Consider the following 20,330-nt stretch of genomic DNA (forward strand, 5'->3'; position numbering starts at 1 on the left):
GATCCTGTAGCGCGTTCCGCGGGAACGCTGTAAATGCAACTGTGGAGGCTTACGCGGCACTCAACAGTATGCTGATCCTGCAGTGTAACAATCGCCAAGGGGGCAGTTCAATGCTCCTAGAGCGACGCGCAGACGTTCTCTTCGGTACCCGTGCTGTGAAATGCCCTTTGAGGACTCCGTACGTATTTCGTCTACGGCTACTCGATGCATTCGCCAAGCTACTTCTGCCTCCTCGTTCGTCGCGGCGATCCTATATACCCTTCCTTTGCCCGTAATTGGTTTTCTTTGCTGAAGCTCTGCCTGATCTTGACTCCCTGCGTAGCCATATTTTTCTTTTCGCTCCGTCTGCAGGGTCGCTTATTTCCGAACGAAGCGTGCAGCGTTTCGGTGGCAAGCGACTTCTTGCTAAGCACTTTTCTTGGCCGAGGTCCACCTGCGGGCATGAGGTCCAATTTAACGTCCAGCAAGTTAAGCATAGTTGCGTGGACCGCCGGCGTGTTCTTCCTGCTGAACTTCATTCAGATGAAAATCACCGCATCCCGAAGTGTTCCGTCTTACTCGTCAGAAATTCGGCACATGCATGAGCTGGCAGCGAAGTTAGATTTTGGCGCCATCTTGCCGTGCGTGTCTGAAGTGACGGCCCGTGATCTGCGGCTATCCGTGGGCAATGTGACTTACCTGAAATCGGTGCGCAGAGCTCTTGAGGCATGCGGGCGTCGGTGTACGTCTTACGGGAGTGAAAACGGGTGCCACGAAAAACTTCGGTTTGGAGACTACGCTGGAATTACGTCGTTTAAGGCATCTACGCTGCAATTCGCACAGGCAAATAGACTTGTCTTGGGTGAGGACGTTTTCCTGACAGTGCTGAGAACATCCCCGACGCGTGGAAGATTTCCTCTGAGGTAAGATTGTTGCGACAATATAACGTCAAAAGCTTTCAATATGTAGAACATCGGTAAAGATTGTAAAGGTGCAGTCCTCGCCATGGTGTCCTTGGACCGGTTCTGACACTGCAGCGCTTTTGGCACTGAAGGAATGTGTTCTGGCCGCTCACCGGCTTGGAAACGTAACGTTTGACGTTGGACTTTTGTCCTATGGTCTTGGAAAAGCATCTGTGTGCACAGTCAGGATACAATGCAATGAAAAGCCGATATTTCATTATTGAAAAATAAGCAATCCTTCTAAAATTGTGACCGTTGTAAAGTATAATTCTGCCTGAACTTTGAAAATGAGAGAAGTAAAGGCAGCGACTTTATTGGGGTGGTAGAATAGAAAAAAAAAAACGCAAGAAAGAACACGGACAAGACTGAATAACACAAGCGTTCAGTCTTGTCCGCGTCCTTTCTTTCACTCCTTTGATTTTGATATATTCCATGAGCCAACTAATCCAGCAGCAAGCCTTGTTAAGACGTTTTTAAATATGGAATTTCGGGCACCTAGACTTCTTAAGTGCGGAAAACGCTAGATTTCGTTTTCCTTCTGCACAGAAGGTGGCCTACAATGTCTGCTTGCCTGTACTTCACTGCAAAGGGTGTCTAGTTAAGTAGGAAGATCCACAGAGACTCGTGACAATTGGAGACACTCAGAGAGAAGCTGGCAAGAGGACAACATACTTAGTCAACGGCAGTAGAGCAATTATTAGCACTCACCGCAGTGGCAGACTGGTTGTGCTGCTGAGTGGTAGGAGTCAGGCTCGATTCCTGGCAGGCGCGCGCTCTGTACATATGAGGCGGAATGAAAAAAAATGATCGTGCACTTATATGTAGGTGAATGTCAAAGGAACCCAGGTGGTCAAATTTAATCGGAAGTCACCCATTGTGGCCTCCTGCAATACACAGTCTGCAGGTGCGGAACATTAAACTCGGTAACTTAGCAATCGATAGAGCTAATTCATGGTGATCGTTAATTGGTGGCATCTGCGCATCCTTGCATTGTTTTAAGGTTGCTGTTCCTCTAGGCGTCTTTAACAGCGCATATGTCAATAGGTGGCCTGTTCTATGTCTTGTTATGCGCTTTTGCGTCGCATTTCCGCACCGGTGCCTTCATTTATACTCTGCTCTTTCCGAAAGTGTCACGAGTGTTACATTAATAACAGTACCAGATAAAAAAATGAAATAAGTGCTAGGATAGAAATAATGTCGCTCGGCGATTAGGATGACCACACCTGGGCACCCTCAGTGGTATACACTCGCATTCATGCTCACGCACGCCGACTCGCACTCACCTGGAATCACTCACGCCGAAACACGCCTCCACTCACGCTTCCTGGATTCAAACTCACGCCGAATTACACACGCTTAGAGTCACTCCAGACTTAGAGTCACTCCATTCTCTTCCATACTCACGTCCATTCGCACCTCACCAGTACTCACTTAATGTTCAAACAGACTCCCTCTCTTCGTCACTCCTTGATACTCCCAAATGTGAATTGCGATTCGGTATGAGTCGCAGTACTCACGAGTGAATATGCCGATGTGTGACCATGACACAGAGCTTTGTGTCTATGCTCAACATGCGCAGGCATCAACATCCGCGGCTCCTGCTGGCCCTGCAAGAGTCGGGCCTTCTTCAGGCAGTCGAGTCGCGCGCCTTTACACCTCGCCGGAACCGGAAGCTGATCTCGTTCAACGTCCCGTTCTACGATTACATGTTCGCCTACGTCGTCGGCGTCGGCGCATCCCTCGTGGCTCTCTTATCGGAAAGAATGCGTCGTAGATATTGCGAGAGGAAGTCGCGTAAGCAGCCCCGAAAGTGTGCATGGTTACTCGCAGCACGCTGAGGATGTAGAAAAGAACGCTTTATATCGTAGACGGCTTACGCCCAAAATAATAGAAAAAAATAATAACAAAAGAAACAGGCTGCGTGATCGCAGCCTTTTCGCATATTTTGACCTGTAGGAAGAACACAACGTTTATAGCATGGCAGAAAAATCAACCTTTTTTTTTTTTTAACGTGCTCGGCCATACCGGCTTACCGGGTAATGAAATTGCAGGCATTATGGAAAAGGCGTCAATTATAGCAGGTGTTTTTATCGTAATACGTCTATTCAAAACTATCATACCTGTGAAGTTTCGGAGGCGTGCCGTCCTTGAAGCACCGCTGGAACCCGCACTTAGTTGCTGTGATTTTCTTTTTTTTTAATGAAGGGGGAATCAGACATCCACCCGTTCGTAGCAATTGCTGCAAAGGAGACCCATATGGGCTTCTCGAAAAAAAAAAAAAAAGCCCCACAGTTGAAAAAAAATTCGTCCTGGTCCGGGACACGAACCCGGGACCACCGCCTTTCCATCTGAGCTAGCCAGGCCGGTGGCTATCAGATGGCAGGGTGAAGTCGAAATTGTCGACAACACGAAGCAAAGGCAAGAGTTTGACGTAATAGTTGTATGGAAACCCGCAAAGCGGAGGGAAGTAATTAATAAAGGGGAAATCAGACATCCACCCGTTCGTAGCAATTGCTACAAAGGAAACCCATAGAAAGGGAACCAATTTTTTTTTTTCAGAAGCCAATTCCGCGGATCAAGACGAACATTGAAGAGGTGGTTGCTGCCGGAAATCCCCGCTTTAACATTCGCCATTCGCCAGCTTGTCTCGTTCTTGTCTTACTTTGTTTTACACCTTTTTTATTCAAGTTTACAGCTTTCGCTTAGCCGAACTGGTCGGTTGATCGAGTCGGCTGTCGTTTCCCTCGGGGCGTTGTCAATAATTTCCTTCACCTGAAAAAATCTTAGAGTGAGGTTCGCGCTGCTATCGGCGAGTTTTGGTTCGATCCAGCGACCTTGCTAAAGCTTTTGCTTTGTTCCTGTTTACTTTCCACATTAGCTTACTGATACTGTTTGTTTTTTGGCAGGTCAGAATTGATAGTTTCCATTGGATGTTTCTCTTCGTGTTTCATGCTTTAAAGCGGAGCTTTCCCTGCCCCTCCAGGGTGCGGGATTGGTTCGTGAATCGGTTTGTTGCCTGGTAGAGTCGGCTTATGTCGAAGACAATGTAGCCCTAAAATGGGTACATTACGGAGACTCTGCAATAAAAACTGAACGGATTCGGGGGACTGCATAATCAGAGGTGACGATTTGACGGGCAAAGTCTTACGATGTGCGTTCTTGCAAGCGCTTTCAGTTGGTTTGCAACGGGGGCTGATTTCGCCGGCGATGCATAATTCATATAATACCAGACGCTATCATAGTACAGCCGCTTAGGGGCAGCATGCGTAACTATAGTGTCACTGCTTTTATTCACTTGGTTTGGCGCGGATGTCTCGCGCAATAGACGTAGCAGGTACTTTTCCTACATAGACTGCGTAGAGGGAAAGGAGGAACCTTTAGAGAACAAGAGGAAGCTACAGAGCACTTTTCGCCGGATAGGCTCAGCCGGGAATTCCGGGGGTTTGCGCGGTTAGTAATTATTTATAACGCGTTCGCCGCAGCTGTTGAAGCGTGAAACACGCATCGCTTTTGTATCAAACTTCTCTTTACATGCACCTGTGCACACGCCCATTATCTCAGCATTCGCAAAATGTGGCACTAGACTGCGAGTGATCGCTGCAAACCTGTCGCGTACCACGAAGCCTTGTGAATGTGTGCTCGCACTCAAGCGAAAGATGTAAGTATTCGCGGAAGGGTCAAATAAAACGGACTTTCGCGCATTGTCTATCTCTTTGCGGATGATTCAATTGACACAATTCAAACAATCTGTAGTTGTAGTTGTAGTTTCCCGCAAGTGCGTTACATCGCCCGCATCTTTTTTTTTTTTTTTTTTTTTTATGGTAGCGCTTCTCTTTGTGCGAACTTTCCCATACGCGACACGGTTCTCGGCCACAATCACTGAGGCGCATATATTACTTTACCTGGCGATATCTATCTCTGGTACCGCACTCAAAGATAAATACGAAAACGAAGCTCACGTGTGAGAGTTGCTACTGGATATCGTTCCGAACTCGAAGGTCGTGTTTTAGGTATTAAAGGAAAACAAATTACCTATTGTTAATTCTGTGTGACCATATAGGAAAATATTTACGGTAGTATTGTTGATTGTGTCTCACCCTAACCTAAATATATAGAGAGATATACAGTGTGGATGCGAAATCGATCGCTTAGTGAACACAGCGACAGCGATTACCTTCCCCGCACCGTAAAGTCAGTTTCATTCGTACGCGGTCAGTGATGCTTAGCGTAGATGAATAGTGGAGATAGAATTTCTGTCTCCTAACGGTACCGCGATTGCAAATGTTTTCCAATAAACGACCTTTTTCGTAACATTGTATATATATATATATATATATATATATATATATATATATATATATATAGATATAGTACGTCCTTGTGATGATTACGTGACACATTTAGTCGCTCCGCGGATTCCCATAGCAGTGGGACCGATACTTTTAGTTTTACGCGGTTCGTCCAAATCTACGTAGCGGGCGCGAATTACACCATTCAAGTGAGCTATCCGACTAGCTGCCCTCGTTGCGTCATCGCTAATTTTTTCAACTTTAAGGCGAACAAATGTAGTTCTTGATTGTTGGAATGATTTTCTTTCTCTATAGAAGAGAAAGAGAATACACAACAGCAATTCATCAGTAGACTCAAGCGCTTATAGCACGCTGCAAGCGTCGTCTGCATGTGTTACGACATGCTTTGTGTTGGCCCGAGGTGTCAATGTTTTTTTTCGCGAGGACCATGAATCGACCTCGTTGCGTCGCGGGATGAAAATCTAGCGATTGGCGGCGTGAAAAGTTGTGAAGTGATGTTTATCTTCATGGCAACAGGCGAGCGGAGTGGCTGCAGCGCATTGCGCTGTCGGTATTCGATCGGCGCAATGATCCACGCATTTTCGGCTGTGATTTCGCGCCGTAGGATTACTGCCCCAATTGAGAGTTATGGGCGTGCCCGGTATTCCGTTATATGAAGGTGGAGTCAACGTTTTGCAGGATGGCTGGAAGCGCAAACGTGAGTGGCCTGTAGGTTGCAGCCACATGATGGCGCAGAGCTCAACCGTAGAAACAAGGAGCAAATCTAACAATAACACATGGTATTATTATTTTGCTGCCAGCGTAAATTTTCGGCAGCAGCGTAGTCGAGAACTCGTTGTCTTTTTAATTGGTTAAAAGGCTTTACACTTGGTTACAGCAATATTAGCTCTTTGTTGTGCTGGTTGAGCTCGGCGCCGCCAGGTGGCTGCACCGTGCAGGACGCACACGTTAACGCCTGCGCCCATCCGCGAAAAAGCCAAGCTTCTCTGCGCTTACCAGAAACTGGGCACATTCGGTGGTGTGACAGAACGCTCGCAGCGTACGCAGCTTGGATAGCTCTCGCTTGGGATCCACGGCTAGGCGGCTAGCGGAAAGGCTACAGAGGCTTCGCGCGTTAGCTCCAAGACACCGGAACCAGCAGTGACGACGTCACACCATGAAATAGAACCAGCGAAGGCGGAGCTTTGTCCCGACCGCTCGGCGAACGAATTGAGGAGGAAAAACATGGCTAGGGAGGAGGGCATCTTGTAATCGTCCATAGCTCTCTCAATATGAGACGCTTCACTTATGGCGCGAATGTGAATGCTTTATTAAAGATTTCTGCTGTGGTCGTTGGTACATAGCTCAAGGTTAAACATGACACGACAGAAAATACACGAATATGAAGTAACGAAACGAGTGCATCCGTGTCACTCGTCCCGTCACTTCTTGTCCGCGTATTTTGTGTCGTGTCATTCTCAACAGTGAATGGTTTACTGTAGCTGTACCGTACACGCCTACAATTTTTTGTACTAAACGTTTCAGGGACTTTTCAAATACAGCAACATTTAGTTGTGTAGAATTTATGCATGATAGGAAGAGCCTGCTTAAAGGGAAAATAAAGCGAAACAATAAATCAGTTTAGACTAATGAAGCATTGGTTGAGAACCCTGCAGGCAGTCATTTCAAAAAGATAGTTTGATCATTAGATGAGAAAATGAAGTTCCAAGTATCAGTATTTGAATTTCGCGCCGATACCCCAGCGCCGGTACGTCAGCGTAACATCAGAGATTCCAAAGTATGTTTTCGCATTTGGGCCGCGTTGGCTGAGTAAAGGTTCCCTAAACTTGCCATGTTTAATCTTTGGTTCCTTTAGAACACAATGTAGTCAACCTGTGCCGCTATATATAATTAGTAGGCGCTAGAAGACGCCATCAAAATCCAAGACGTCACAGCCACAAGGTGCGGGAACTCAAGTAGGCGTCGCCACCCGTATTTCATTCTTGCGCTTTTTCTGGCTTACCAAACGTCTTATCGTTGTAAGAATGGTGTTTTCGGTGTTGTAGAAATGTAATTTACTGATGCAGAAGAAATTATTTTTCACCTTAGTGTCCCTTTAACATAATTCCCGAAGATGGAGGACAAAAACAAGCGATTGCACCTTTCGGGAGTCCACGGTGATTTGGAACGCGCGCCATATTTTTCACACATTGTGTAGCATCGAGAACGTGCAATAACATGTGACCAATAGGCACGTTGGCAGAATCGTGGCTGTCGATATACCGGCAACTTTGAAGCAAAAAAGACAGTGTTGCAAATCATATCAATGCGTATCCATGTCGCGTTAGTCATCAAAGTGACGTAATAAGCTGGGTACATGCATGACATAGAAAAATGTGTAAGATTACTTGACACTTTGCTTTACTCGACAAAGAGAATAATTACGGAAGAATGATTTTTGGAGACGGCGGATTTTAGTTAGAAGGCATAGCCTGCTTGTATCATAGTGCGCGATTTTGGCGTGAACCACCGAAAACGCGAGGAGTTAAAGTGGAGCTAACTTCTTGGGTAACGAGCGGGCACCTGTAGGCTAGCAGTTGCAAAATAGACGTACCATGCCGTCCAAAATCAGCGTCAAGTTTTTCTGTGAGAACCGCGCTTACGTAAACATGGCGAAGCGAGTTTTCATAAGCAGGTTCGATCACTATGGCGCGTTTATATTTTCATTACCATTTTGAACAGCTTAGGTAATGACTGAGGCTTTGGCTTATTTATTCGCTATGCTTCATGTGGGAGAAGCTTAGAAGAAGAACCACGCGGGATTTCTGCCTGCCATGCGGGCCATTCTTCTGACTCTGACATGTTTTGGAGATACCTGTATCGTGATTGCAAAAACTGAATATATTTTGCAATCATGCCAATTATTCGTTAGTTGAACCGACGGGGCTAACTCATGTATCTACTGTTAAAAAAGCAGACATTCTAGGAATTACACCCAACAACTCAATGCCAAGATAACATGCAACAAAACGCGTTATGATCTTGTGCGACATATTAGTACGTAACACTATCTCTAACGTTTTGAATACTTCGAAAATGTGTTTTCAGCAACTAGGCAAATACGGGTGCTCGAGTAGTACGTAATAGCAGAGGGAGCGTTATCATTTGCTTGAACTGGAAGAGTGGCATGAACCAGCTCAGCCACTTCAGTAGACGCAATGGCCCAAGTCTCGCCATCTCGAGGAGTTAGAAGGAGTGGAATTGCGGGAATCTCGACTCTCCGCAATGGAAGGGGAATAGAATGGAGGTGCCCACTCCCCAACTCTGGTAGGGACGCCTCAATACGTAAACAACATGCCAACAGAAGTCGGACGCACACTGCTTCAACCGCAGGCGTGCAGTGACTGCAGTTGAAAGGTTGTTTCTTCATCTGCCGGCGTGAGCGGAAGTGGCGTTGAGTGACAAGCGCACTGACATTGCCTAAAGTCTCTGTCAAATTGCGCAGTTTGGTAGAGACTCCAGTGGTTGAGAACGGCGGGAATTGGAGACAGCGTGTTTCTGTATTTGAAAGAGCCGTGACCGCAGATTCACTGGCGCAAAGGCAAACAAATGAGGCACACGTGATTCAAAAGAGTGAGGCATTAGGCATTTATTACCTAATCTGAATTTTATCTCTGCAGAATTCCTCGTCGTACTTTTGAAACTTGTTAGGCCCGCATAAGAGATCGTAGATGAAAAGGCAGGCGCTGCGGACGTTCTGCACCCCCTGCCGGGTGACCCAGAGCTCGCAGCCTGCATTGGTGACAAGTATAGCGTATAATAATGCCGCATTGCAGGACCCGCTGAACAAAATCAGCATTAACACATCACAACTGCATCGCCATATTGCGTGATCATTGGATACTGCATACCTGTGGGGAAAAGAAAATTCGCGATCAAGAAGTACGAAGAGCAACGAAGTTGCGAATACGCTTTAAAGGAGAATGCTTGGTGCTTTAAAGGAGAATAGAATCGAAGGCAACTGAACGCACACACATTTCTTTAGCTTACCTTAGGTACTGGCTGTGCGGTAGTTATGAATTTAGGTTAATCGTGTAGAAAAGAGAAATTGAAAATTAGGTGTACAGGTTGTGGTGCACTTCTTCTGCAAAAAAAAAAAAAAATTTCCCGCACTCAAGTTCTCAGATTGATAATACTTCTGGAATGCAGCGAATTCTTTAAAATTCCCGCTCTTTACCAAAGGCTGCAGAGCGAGGCGTGGAGCCTCTATTGGCGTGACATAACTTGTTCTGAATTGCTCTTAAATTTGCAGTACGTGGACTCGAGTGCAACTTCTGAGTGTCATCAAACGCCAACTGCAACAAAATTTTGCCCCGCCTAAATAGCTCCAGTTCTGACAGTGTACATATAAAGCAGCCTGCGTGCGAAAGTTTAGCTTTTAAATACGATTGAACGCATCGAGTTATAGTTGGAAAGGTAGACATTCTTGACGCCGAAACTGAAGGAAGAAAAGAAAACGTTGCCATTGCCGCTCGCCTGACGTGACGCATGACCCAGAAGAGCATGAGTCATGACTTTGCAGCGTCCGCGGCTATCCGCAGCGTGCTGAAAAGTATCGGGTGCCTCGTGCTGGTAGTTACGTCATGTCAGCTAACCACCAGATGCACGCATCGTTTGCTTCGGGTTTGTTGAAAGGCTGCTGCTAAGAACATTACGCAAATACCAGCCTTCCAGCTTTGCCATCAAAGTTTCAGTGGTGTGTATCACACGTTTATTACCTAGTTAACCAAAGTGAAATTTGGTTCCAGATGGCCTTGAAATGATTTTCAACGACTAGAGGTTATAAAACGAAACGCATCATTGCACTTTGACTCAGTCCCGAAGCAAGGACCCAACTTATCGGAAGCAAAGTGAGTAAATTGTTGTTTTAAACCTGCCGTACCTATTGAAGGGAAGTACTCGCACTCCATTTACAACCTGCCTCCAGAAAAATTTGCCGATTACTTTGTACATTCTAAATAGTGCAGTTTATTTATATTTTTTAGGATCCCTCTATTTACCCGGACGAGAAAGAGGCACTTCAATGTCTTGGCCTGCGAGCATGTTTAGCACGATGATAGAGTATATGTGCAGTCGAGTTTGCCAGTGAAGTTTGCCAGTGACAGCTCTGCCATCTGTCGCAGAGCTGTCAGTACATGGAAAACGTGGGCGTCTCTCAATGCATCAAGCATACAGAAGCCATTTGATGTTCCAGATGGCCGCAGCCCCGCAGACCTTCAATTATCTCTTATGAAAACAGTCATCGACTGGAAAAGACTGCCCTAAAATCTTCATCCTTCGTGAGTTGCCGTGTTAGGTTCAACGCCACCGTTCATGAACAATTTAAACATTGAGGCTACCTGAGGTAGTGTAATATGATAACCAAAGAATAAGTAAATAAGTACAAGCCGTGAAACATACATTTTACCACGGCTTCTTAAGAACAGTACACATCTTGAAACCTTCCCTGGAAACTACCGTGTCTTGTGCAGTCCGCAGACGAGAACTACGCTGAGTAGTTTTCAATTGCCATGTCAGGGGCGAAGACTTACGGAGTCGCCATCTGTCGCAAGCTCCTCGCTTGCGTAGTATGAGGCATAACGCGGCGCGTTCATCATAGGTTTCCCTGACGGCACTCGATAAGAACACCACGCGGGAGCCCCCCTGGGCATTTCTGGAGGTACTGTCGCAAGGAAAGAAGTTCTTTACTGTCAAAATAGTATTCTTGAACAAACAGAAAGCACAGAATATTTGCAGAGACTATCTTTTTACCGAATACTTACAGTGAACGCCCACTGCATGCGGTCGCAGCGATGGAGTCACCCCAACCGGCTTTTTGCGAGAAAGGTCGCCAGTCACTGAGAGCTATGTGAAATATGTTCTTCTAGTAGGCTGCCTGTATAACCAAATGGAGCATCAGAGAATGAAGCTTGAATGCAGCTATCACGCGGGCTCGCTGCCACTTTTCGCTGTGCGCGCGTTTTCGCACCGTGCCGTGAATTTCAGGACGCAGCGTATGAGCATATGAAAGTGCACAAGCAACCATTGTTGCGCGGGCACTAGGTGTTCAAAAATAATTTCGTTATAACTAGCGACTTCGACGCCTACGACGGCGACTTGAGACGTTCCGTTGTGACGATTAAATCTTGTTTTCTAAAGTCGTAGACGTTTCATTATCAATATTTCTCAAGTTGCAGCGCACTGTATGTTTATCATCATTCTCCAGTACATTTCATACCTGATCCAGTACATTTCATTGTTTGGTGCTACACAAGTAGGAGCACATGCCAGGCCTTCTTTAATGTGCTTTTTACCGTTCCCTTTCCATTCCAGTGAACTTACCAGTATCCAGCATCAACAAGCTCATAGACCAAATCTTCCTTACATTAGCCTGGTAGCGCGCGTGGGCGAGCGTCTCAGTACGCGCTTTCTGCTACTCAACGAACATCTGAGCCACCACGCCGTATCAGAAATCTTGCTCGCGGAAGTGCTTGCTGCACACCCGAGTTGTAGCCGATGGCTGCTTGCCGATTCCAAGTTTCGCGATCCAAGCTTCATGCAGCTTCTTGTCCTGTAGGTACTTGTGAAAGCTGACCCCGGGCTCCATTGTGTACGTCCAGCACTGCGGCACCTAGCAGTAGCCTATCATGCTGGACGCCTTCAGAGGCAGCCACTGCATATTATAGGGCTTTTAAGCGTTGTCAAGCCCAAAAGCGAAGCCGGAATCAGAACCGATTCAGAACTTAATCAGAACCGCAGTGCAAGTGGGGCCTTAAACTTTCGTTTTCAGCTAGCTTCAGCGATTCCGAAGCAACCTACGGGGCCGCTGTGTCCACGTGATCCCTCATACCACGTCACGCCGACGGTGGCGCCAGCTTTTCCAGTAGTGGAGCTCGCCCCAATAGCGCTTTAGTGAAAACGCAAGCCTGGGTAGCGGCAGGTTTATTTATCTGGCTGCGAGCATTATTTTCCACTTGCTTCTTTATTGCACTGGGTGATTACGCCACGACAGGCTAAACCAGGGCTGGATAAACACATCATGGTACTGCGTGATCTTTGTGTCTCAATCAAATAATGGAAGGCTTGTGTAGTAGCTCAAGTCAGAGACAACGTGTTGTACTTGTTGCAGTCGGGTGAAACCTAATAATTAAAAGGGTATGTGTACGCTTTCCAACTGAAAAATAGATCACAAGTAAATGCATTCACCCGTAGGCATGCCTACAACTGTTGTATGAACACAAATTACAGCATAACGTATCGCACATGCAATACATCTTACTTGATATAAACAAAACAGATGAGGAAACGAAAGAGTAAGTGGTGTCTTATTGACACTGGCTTTGCCAATTCCACTTAAAAAAATATTACATTGTACAGTCAAAGATGCGCCAGCGAATTAGGTTCGCCTACTTACCTGACGTCAAGTGGTCTCGGATGTTTCAAACAACTGCCTCCGGAAACAACGGTCGTTGTGTCACTGTTTCGGGATGAAACCTAAACCTCTAGCCAAAGTTTGCGAGAGATTCTCGTATGAGTGCTCAGCAAAAGATAACATTTTAGCTGGAAACAACTAGCTTTATTTACCAAAGAGCCTAATATTTACATTATTTTATTTATTTATTTTTTATTTATTTCAATATCCTAAAGGCCCAATGTGGGCATTACATAGGGGGGGATTCATATACAACAGAGAATATAAACGCCTGAAGACAGAAAAACAAGTTAAGAAGCCAGGTACAAGTTAATAGGGGAAAAAATGGCTAAGAACAGGTACTGAAGAAATACACATGTAGTAAATCCCACAAAACAAAACAAAAATCCCACCTGCAGAAGTTACAAAACATGGCATCTAACATTTCACGGCACGGCCGACACGCACACTTACGGCTGCAATCAGCAAAGTCATTAGGTTGTGAGTGGATTCCAGCTGGCTAGCCTGTCTCTCAGAGGTGAACCGCAGCTGCACAGTATTTTTGTGGGTTAAACGTGTGTCTAATATGGAAGTTGTCACCAACTATGGTGTGCAAATTGTGCGTTTAAATCTTTGGAGCATGATCTGCATGAGGCGAAAAATGAATGCAGTATAAATATAAAAAGCCTAATTTTTTACACTGTTGGCCTCAAGTTTTCTACCGACGTAACAAGTCCAGCTGCCGAAATCTCTCACCATTGTCGTGCCTTGGAGAACGGAGTATATCACAGTTGTCATATTCTGAGACCACGAATGGATAGTAGATGGACACAAGCTTGCCTGTGAGGGGAAAACAAACAAGATAAATATTGATGGTTGATGGTGTAAGCGTCACCCCTCTGTGAAAATAATATTCACATTTCCTTGATTCCTTCTTCAAATCGCTCATATAAGTAGCTGTACTCAAGTATATATTATATACCAGTATCACTACAAACACTAGGCTCTTGCTAGTTACAAGTTCACAATAAAGACATCTTTGTAGATTATCTTCAAAGCTTATGCTGCACAATGAGAAAATTTGAATAATGCGATGTGTTATTCTATTGTGATGTGCAAGAGTTGTCTTGTAGCTCTTGCGCTGACTGGACATGCATTGCGTATTGGACCAGGAAGTAGCTAATTAGGCTATTGGTCTAACTATGTTTGTATTACCTTTGCTATAGGTGCCAATAAAGCTCTCTTGGGAAGAATTGCATCGAAAATAGATGACACGTACGTAGCACTGACAAAAATATCAGTTTAAAGGAACGTTGTTTGTAAGTTAATTGCTTCTTACTCTGTATGGACGTGCCGTTAAGGAAAAAGCAAATTTCGAAATTTCCCGGGCAGGTTTCATTCAATTCACCTGTCGGGACAAATGAAATGCTTTTTTAGGAATGACACACACACACACACACACACACACACACACACACACACACACACACACACACACACACACACACACACACACACACACACACACACACACACACACACACACACACACACACACACACACACACACACACACACACACACACACACACACACACACACACACACACACACACACACACACACACACACACACACACACGCGCGCGCGCACACACACACACACACGCGCACGCGCACACACGCGCACACACACGCACATAGATTAATATAGTTGCAGAGCAATGTAATGAAGTTGTATATTCGTTATATCTTGACGTAACGATTTATGGATAACATTTTCAGCACTGCTGTGCGCATTCTTAGTTTTTTTTTTTTACACCGAAATTGGTAGTACGAGTCGATGAGGTGGACATTGTCCTTTTCTATTGACCGCGACAATTTGCTGAAGGTAAAGCTCAAGCCCACCTAATGTGATTACAATGTATGTTAAGCATCACAAAGGACAGGAATGGGCCATTTTAGAAGTTTTCGTAGTTAGCAGGCTCACGAAGTTACTGCGTTTCGTTTCAACAGTTCGTTACTTCAGAACCCCCAGGGAACTCTGGAAAGAATAAGATTGTAGATCAAACCTCATTTCAAGAGAAACATACTGGAGAACTTGCGTGGAGGCGGATAAATAATTACGTAGGTGAGAATTGGGCTTGTCGAAATCTTGCTGGGAGAAAAAGGATCTTGCGTTTTGTTTTTCCGAAGTGTTAAGAGAAGGAGAAATTTTATTTAGAAGTAAAGTCTACTTTGGTAGAAACATACTGGAGGGATTTAAAGATTTGTGCCCAATGGGGGTGCTGTATGAAAGACCAGTGTATTTCGTCGCATGCTTCGGGAGTTTGACATAGAATATGACACTTCTTACGATTCCTTAATCTGGAAATAGCTTCACCACTTTCGGTATTGAATTTTAAAATTGGAGCATGGACCATAAAAATGTACCGAAAGATATTTTTTCAGATGTTTAACAAAATGAACAGCGTTTCTGGAGATAACCGCGCAATTTCAAGCATCCACCATCGCTCTCAAGTTTGGCCAGAAGAAATTTTGTTAGCTCAAATTCCATGGTTCGAACAATGGGGGACAGTCGCCACTGAAGCGGCCTGTATATAACCTCTAGGGAGAGATGGTATACTCAATACCTTAGGAGAGAATTTCTTCGGTTTTCGTGCAGCATATCACGAAATATTCTTTATCATTGTGTCATTACCTTTGTAGGGAGACACCGCCATTGCATTCGGCACCTCATATCCTGGGGTTGCTTCAGGGTATAAGTATACAGGCTTCTTTATGCTGAAAAGATAAGTGCGTGTGACCGTGTGTTTCAAAGAAATAAATGTTTCGCAGGAAAACAATTCTTTATAGCACTCCCCACATCAGTAACCGATTATACGAGACGGTCGGCTACTACTGACACAGTGCAGTTTGGGATAAGGCGCGCTACTTTACGAAACTGGAGGGGGACTTCTGCTTAAAAGGAGGTACTTCTCCACGTGCTTGTGAATCACAAGTGCTCTTTAAAAGGTCCCCTCATTACCCCTGAAAAGCGAAGACCGATACCCAGTGACATAGAAAGAATTCGAAACACCTAGAACATGCTAAGCGGCGTGCCAGCAATCGGTAGAAACATGCAACTTTGTCGAATGATTGTAATGCAAACTTTCGTTGCATGTAAACTTCGATGTTCGCATGAAGTAGTAGATGTAGTAGGAGGGCCTGTAAGTTGGACCCACTTTGTGTTTGCGCATTTGATTTACAAACCGAAAGGCAAGTTCAAGCGGAACGCAACAAGTGGTGGAGCTGAAGAAGTGCGTGGAGCAGTCCACGGGTGCAAACGCCGTAGGCGAAGAGTGGGCTGAAACACTATCTATTCTCGGATTTTTTGGAGCTTGCTCTCAGCTGATGTTTTTTATGTTCGTGTCCTACACCTTTGTTTGTATCTGCTGAGCATTTTACCTTGTTAAGTTGCAGTTACGATGCTCAGAAGCATCCCAATTGCAAGACTTTCGGGGTCACGTTATACCATACGAGTGGCATATCTTTGTGGTTTTAATATCACCGATGGAAGGCGAAATTTCGGTGAATATGTTTTGCGTTTCTGAACAAGGCAGCCACCAATTTCCTATGTCGGGCCACAATAAATGCGTTCGCAGCTTCTTTACGAGCACGGCAGTCCTTGTGCGCAAGCGGGTAGCTGTGGTGACGACTACTGAAATTTCACTGTCTTCATTTTTAATGTCATAGCAGAACCACGGAAGAGCCAACGGGTAGCAAACAATGCACGCTGGTGCCATCAAATGTACCATAGTGACCAGTGTTGTCTGATAATTGGTGGCATGATCGCAATTATTTTTTAAATGCGGATTTAAAACTCGTAGATGGGATCGCCGGCTTCACTGTCTTGGAAAGAGCGGAGCCATACGGTAAAACATACCTGTGCTCACCTCGGCCATGGTATTTCTCAGCCGCCAAAATTCTCGTCAGGAAATCATACACCAATTAGTTTGTCCAGTGACATGCTCACCTGCGTTCCAGCGCAGAAGCTCTTCAAGCTTCTCACTGTCGTTGTAGACGCAATTTTCTGGTTGCTTCAGTTTTCCGCGCGTGCCTTCTCCGCGCAAGCTCCCGCCTGCATTCTAACTGCGTCTCCGTGAGGCCAAATTGAAACGCGCCAAGGGCCTGAACGCACTCGCTTGCCCGCGAGAAGTTCGTAAGGGCGTTACATGCCGGTTATTCCTGCACGCGTCCGTAGCGTAAGGGTTTTAATATCTGCATTCTGCACTAGACGTCGTGCGTTCGAATCCTGCCCGCGGACATTTTGAATGGTGCTTATTTAAGGCCTTATAAAAGAGCCCTTCGTTTAAAACTGAGAGTGTACAAAGTCACGAAGCCGGTTAAAGCCATGTGGAGGTTGCTTTGAAAAACTGCTCAAGACAGATAGCACCTCTCTTAGTAATAGTATTTCAACGAGTCACTAGAAATTCAAAAGCTGCCCAAAAGGGCCCAGCGTCCCTACGATACTTAAAGAGGGGGATGGCGCACAGGTAGGTAGTTACAGCGAGTATCTTTAACTTAGTGCTTGCTCTCTCTCTTTCTTTCCCTTTCTATTCCCCTTTCCCCCACCCCAGCGTGGAGTAGCAAACGGTATGCTGTTCTGGTTTACCTCCCTGCCTTTAGTAGCCTTGTTTTCTCTCTCTCGAAAATGTCCTGTATTCTAATTCGATGAAGCATTTTTAAGCAAACAGCTTTTTTCCTCAGCTCAGCCTGGTTTCCACTCTGGTTTTTCGTGCGCAACACAACTAACCGAATTTACGCTTGACAATGCAGTCAGCTTGGACCATTGTGAACAAATAGATACGCTCTTTCTAGATTTGCGGAAAGCATTTGATGTCCCGCATAAGCTGCTTTACTTAAGATTACTATTACTGGGCATTCCTGAGCATATTCTTGTCTGGATAAAGGATTATTTACATCTGCGGAAACAGTAGATTGTTCTCAATGGGGTGACATCGGCTCCAATGCAAGTGGCATCGGGAGTGCGTCAAGGCTCTGTACATGGGCCACTTTTATTTCTCGTTTATATAAATAATTTAGGAGTAGGCATTAACTCAAGCATTAGACTGTATGCCGGCGACTGTATCATGTATCGTCCAGTGAAATGCCATGCCGAAATGTCTGTCTTGCAGGACGACCTTGAAAAAGTGTCTGTCTTGCGCAATCGGTAGCAGATGACTCTGAATACCGCTAAATGTTACCATGTGCAGTTTACAAGGAAAAAGGGAAAAGAATTCCCCAGTACCTATAACGTAAATAATATTGCAGTCAGTACGAGTGAGCATGTTAAATACCTCGGAATTAAGTTTTATGAAAAGCTTGACTGAATGGGCTAATCATGCTAAACCGCAAAAGCTTGCCGTCTTCTTCACTTTTTCCAACGAAATTTCAAGCATTCTCCGTCATCACTGAAAGCAACCTTGTATTTGACTAGCGTTAGGCGTATTGTGGAATATGTATGCGTAACCTGGGATCGGGACACTAAAAACCTCATAGACCAAATGGAATAAGTACAGAAGCAAGCAGCACGCTTCGTAACAGGAAATTATAATTTTGCTGTCAAAGGATCTGGAATACGGAAAGGGTTGGGGTGAAAAACTCTCTCTTCAGGCAGAAAAATCCCAATATTGAAATTTCGTTACAATACGTAGAAAAGTAAAACGGGTATTGACAATACACTGTTCATTAAGGAGCCGCATTACGTTTCATCTAGGAGAGACCACGCTAACAATATTAGAGCTTATCAGTGCCATACCAGCGTGTTTAGATATTAACTTTTCCTAAAACAATTAACAATTTGAATGAGCACCTTAATGAAATGATGGCAGCGTCTAGTATTGAAAATTCTATTGAGAGCCATAATCTTTGAATATTATTTTATTAATTTCTGAACATACACGACTGTGTGCACTGTTTTTCCCTTTTTGTTACTCTAGAAATTATTGTACTCTTTGTTAGTTTGTCTTCCACTATTGCGAATTTCAATGCTTAACCATTGTTACATTTACTGATCTATTTTGTTGATATTGAGCATTTTTCTATTGTGACCTGCTGTATTTTAACCCCCATACAGTAATGCCGTACAGACGATGTAGGTATGACGAATAAATAAATAAATAAATAAATAAATAAATAAATAAATAAATAAATAAATAAATAAATAAACAAACAAATAAATAAATAAAGTTTAGGCGAATACATGTACTAACCAACGCTTCCAAATATCGTGTCGGTGGTTCCAGTGCCCACAAGTACGGCAGAAAGCTCCGTACTGCATTCACCAAAATTCACCTATTCAAGCCTAAATGGCGCTACGTGTTTGCTGAGACACGAAACGGAAGGACGAACTGAACGAAGTAGAAAGTGTCCCCGGAACCCTAGACGAAAAATTATATGCATGAAAAAAATATGTGAAGAGATATAATGGAGGCGCTGCCCCTGAAGTGAACATGGCACGCTCGCTAGGCTAAGGCATGACGGAAGATGGGGTGGGAATATCGCTTGCGAACGCTAGTCAAGGAGACGGGAGTGTCAAATTATTTTGGCGGCGTAGCTCACTTCCTGGTTGCATGCCGGTGGGACATTTGTATTCCTCTTATTCATCTGATAATTCACTCATTTGAAGAATTATGGGGGGTAAAAAGCTACATGCAGCGTTTTACAGCTTGGAGCGTATATACGAAATTGTAATATCGGGCCTCGTGATGGACCCTCAATGTTGCGGCAGTATGCTATGATGCGCATTGATGCTTGCTAATTGTATCGAAGCGTCAAGAATCATTCGAATGCAGACCGAGATGTAATCGTTGGTCGTTTGACGTTTGTCCAATTTCAGACGCGCAAGGATAAACTTGAGCGCGTTCTTTCATAGTTCTTAGGCGGACTAAGTGTAAAAATGCTACAAATGTTGCAGTGGTCAAGCTGGATGCAAAATCGAAGCCCACCTGCGTTTTTGTTGACTACAGAAGATAACTCTCCTAGCTACTCATTGAAAAGTCCGACTAGTGTTTACTTGGATATGAACTTAGCATTCTTTGGAAAGACGTAATGAAACTGACAAGCATTACATCCTTTTATCGAAGCGACGCATTGAAGTGATTGTAGGTTAATGTTTATCTTCGCTAAAAGGCTCTGCGTAAACACGATCTGAGGAAGCTTGTATCTTGGCCCCATGGAATGATGATGACAAAATGTAGTTATTAAGGATGGCGCGAAGGCCTATAATGGGGAATAGGAAGAGAAGGGGGGATGCGTATTCTGAGCAGTCCTAGAAACTGCGCGTCCTAGGCGAAAGCCAAGAGCGAGTCCAGAATGACCTTGTCGGAATCCATCGAGCCAGTTGCCGGTCTAATCCGCTCCTCGTAGACGACACTCGCACCGCCCTCAGAATAAAAAGGTGGTACCAGTTTTCTGACAAACACCGGGTAACTTCCCCGGGAACATCTTCCTACATTATACAAAGCACGCCTTCGCCATGTGCTTACTCGCCCACTCTTCCTTGTCGTCTCGCTTCTTTTAGTGCGCCACCAAATGATTTATCCTCGTATGTATAGCATGTTTTGCACTGGTCTTGCGGCGACAACAGCGTGTCGAGGTAAGGAAGCC

General features: G+C 44.8%; 1 protein-coding gene across 1 annotated transcript in view; it reads right to left on the bottom strand.

Annotated features, from left to right (window-relative positions):
- Positions 1-8,821: 8,821 nt before the first annotated feature.
- The window catches only part of LOC126540617 (uncharacterized), a 30,773-nt gene continuing 19,264 nt past the window's right edge, over positions 8,822-20,330 (bottom strand). The window contains exons 4-6 of the mRNA XM_055076374.2: positions 15,382-15,464; positions 13,437-13,520; positions 8,822-9,022 (exon numbers count right to left, since the gene is read on the bottom strand). Coding sequence (XP_054932349.1) covers positions 8,883-9,022; positions 13,437-13,520; positions 15,382-15,464 — 307 coding nt within the window. The 3' untranslated portion in view covers positions 8,822-8,882. The remainder of the gene's footprint in view (positions 9,023-13,436; positions 13,521-15,381; positions 15,465-20,330) is intronic.

The sequence above is a fragment of the Dermacentor andersoni genome, chromosome 2 (assembly GCF_023375885.2).
Source record: "Dermacentor andersoni chromosome 2, qqDerAnde1_hic_scaffold, whole genome shotgun sequence".
Taxonomy (NCBI): domain Eukaryota; kingdom Metazoa; phylum Arthropoda; class Arachnida; order Ixodida; family Ixodidae; genus Dermacentor; species Dermacentor andersoni.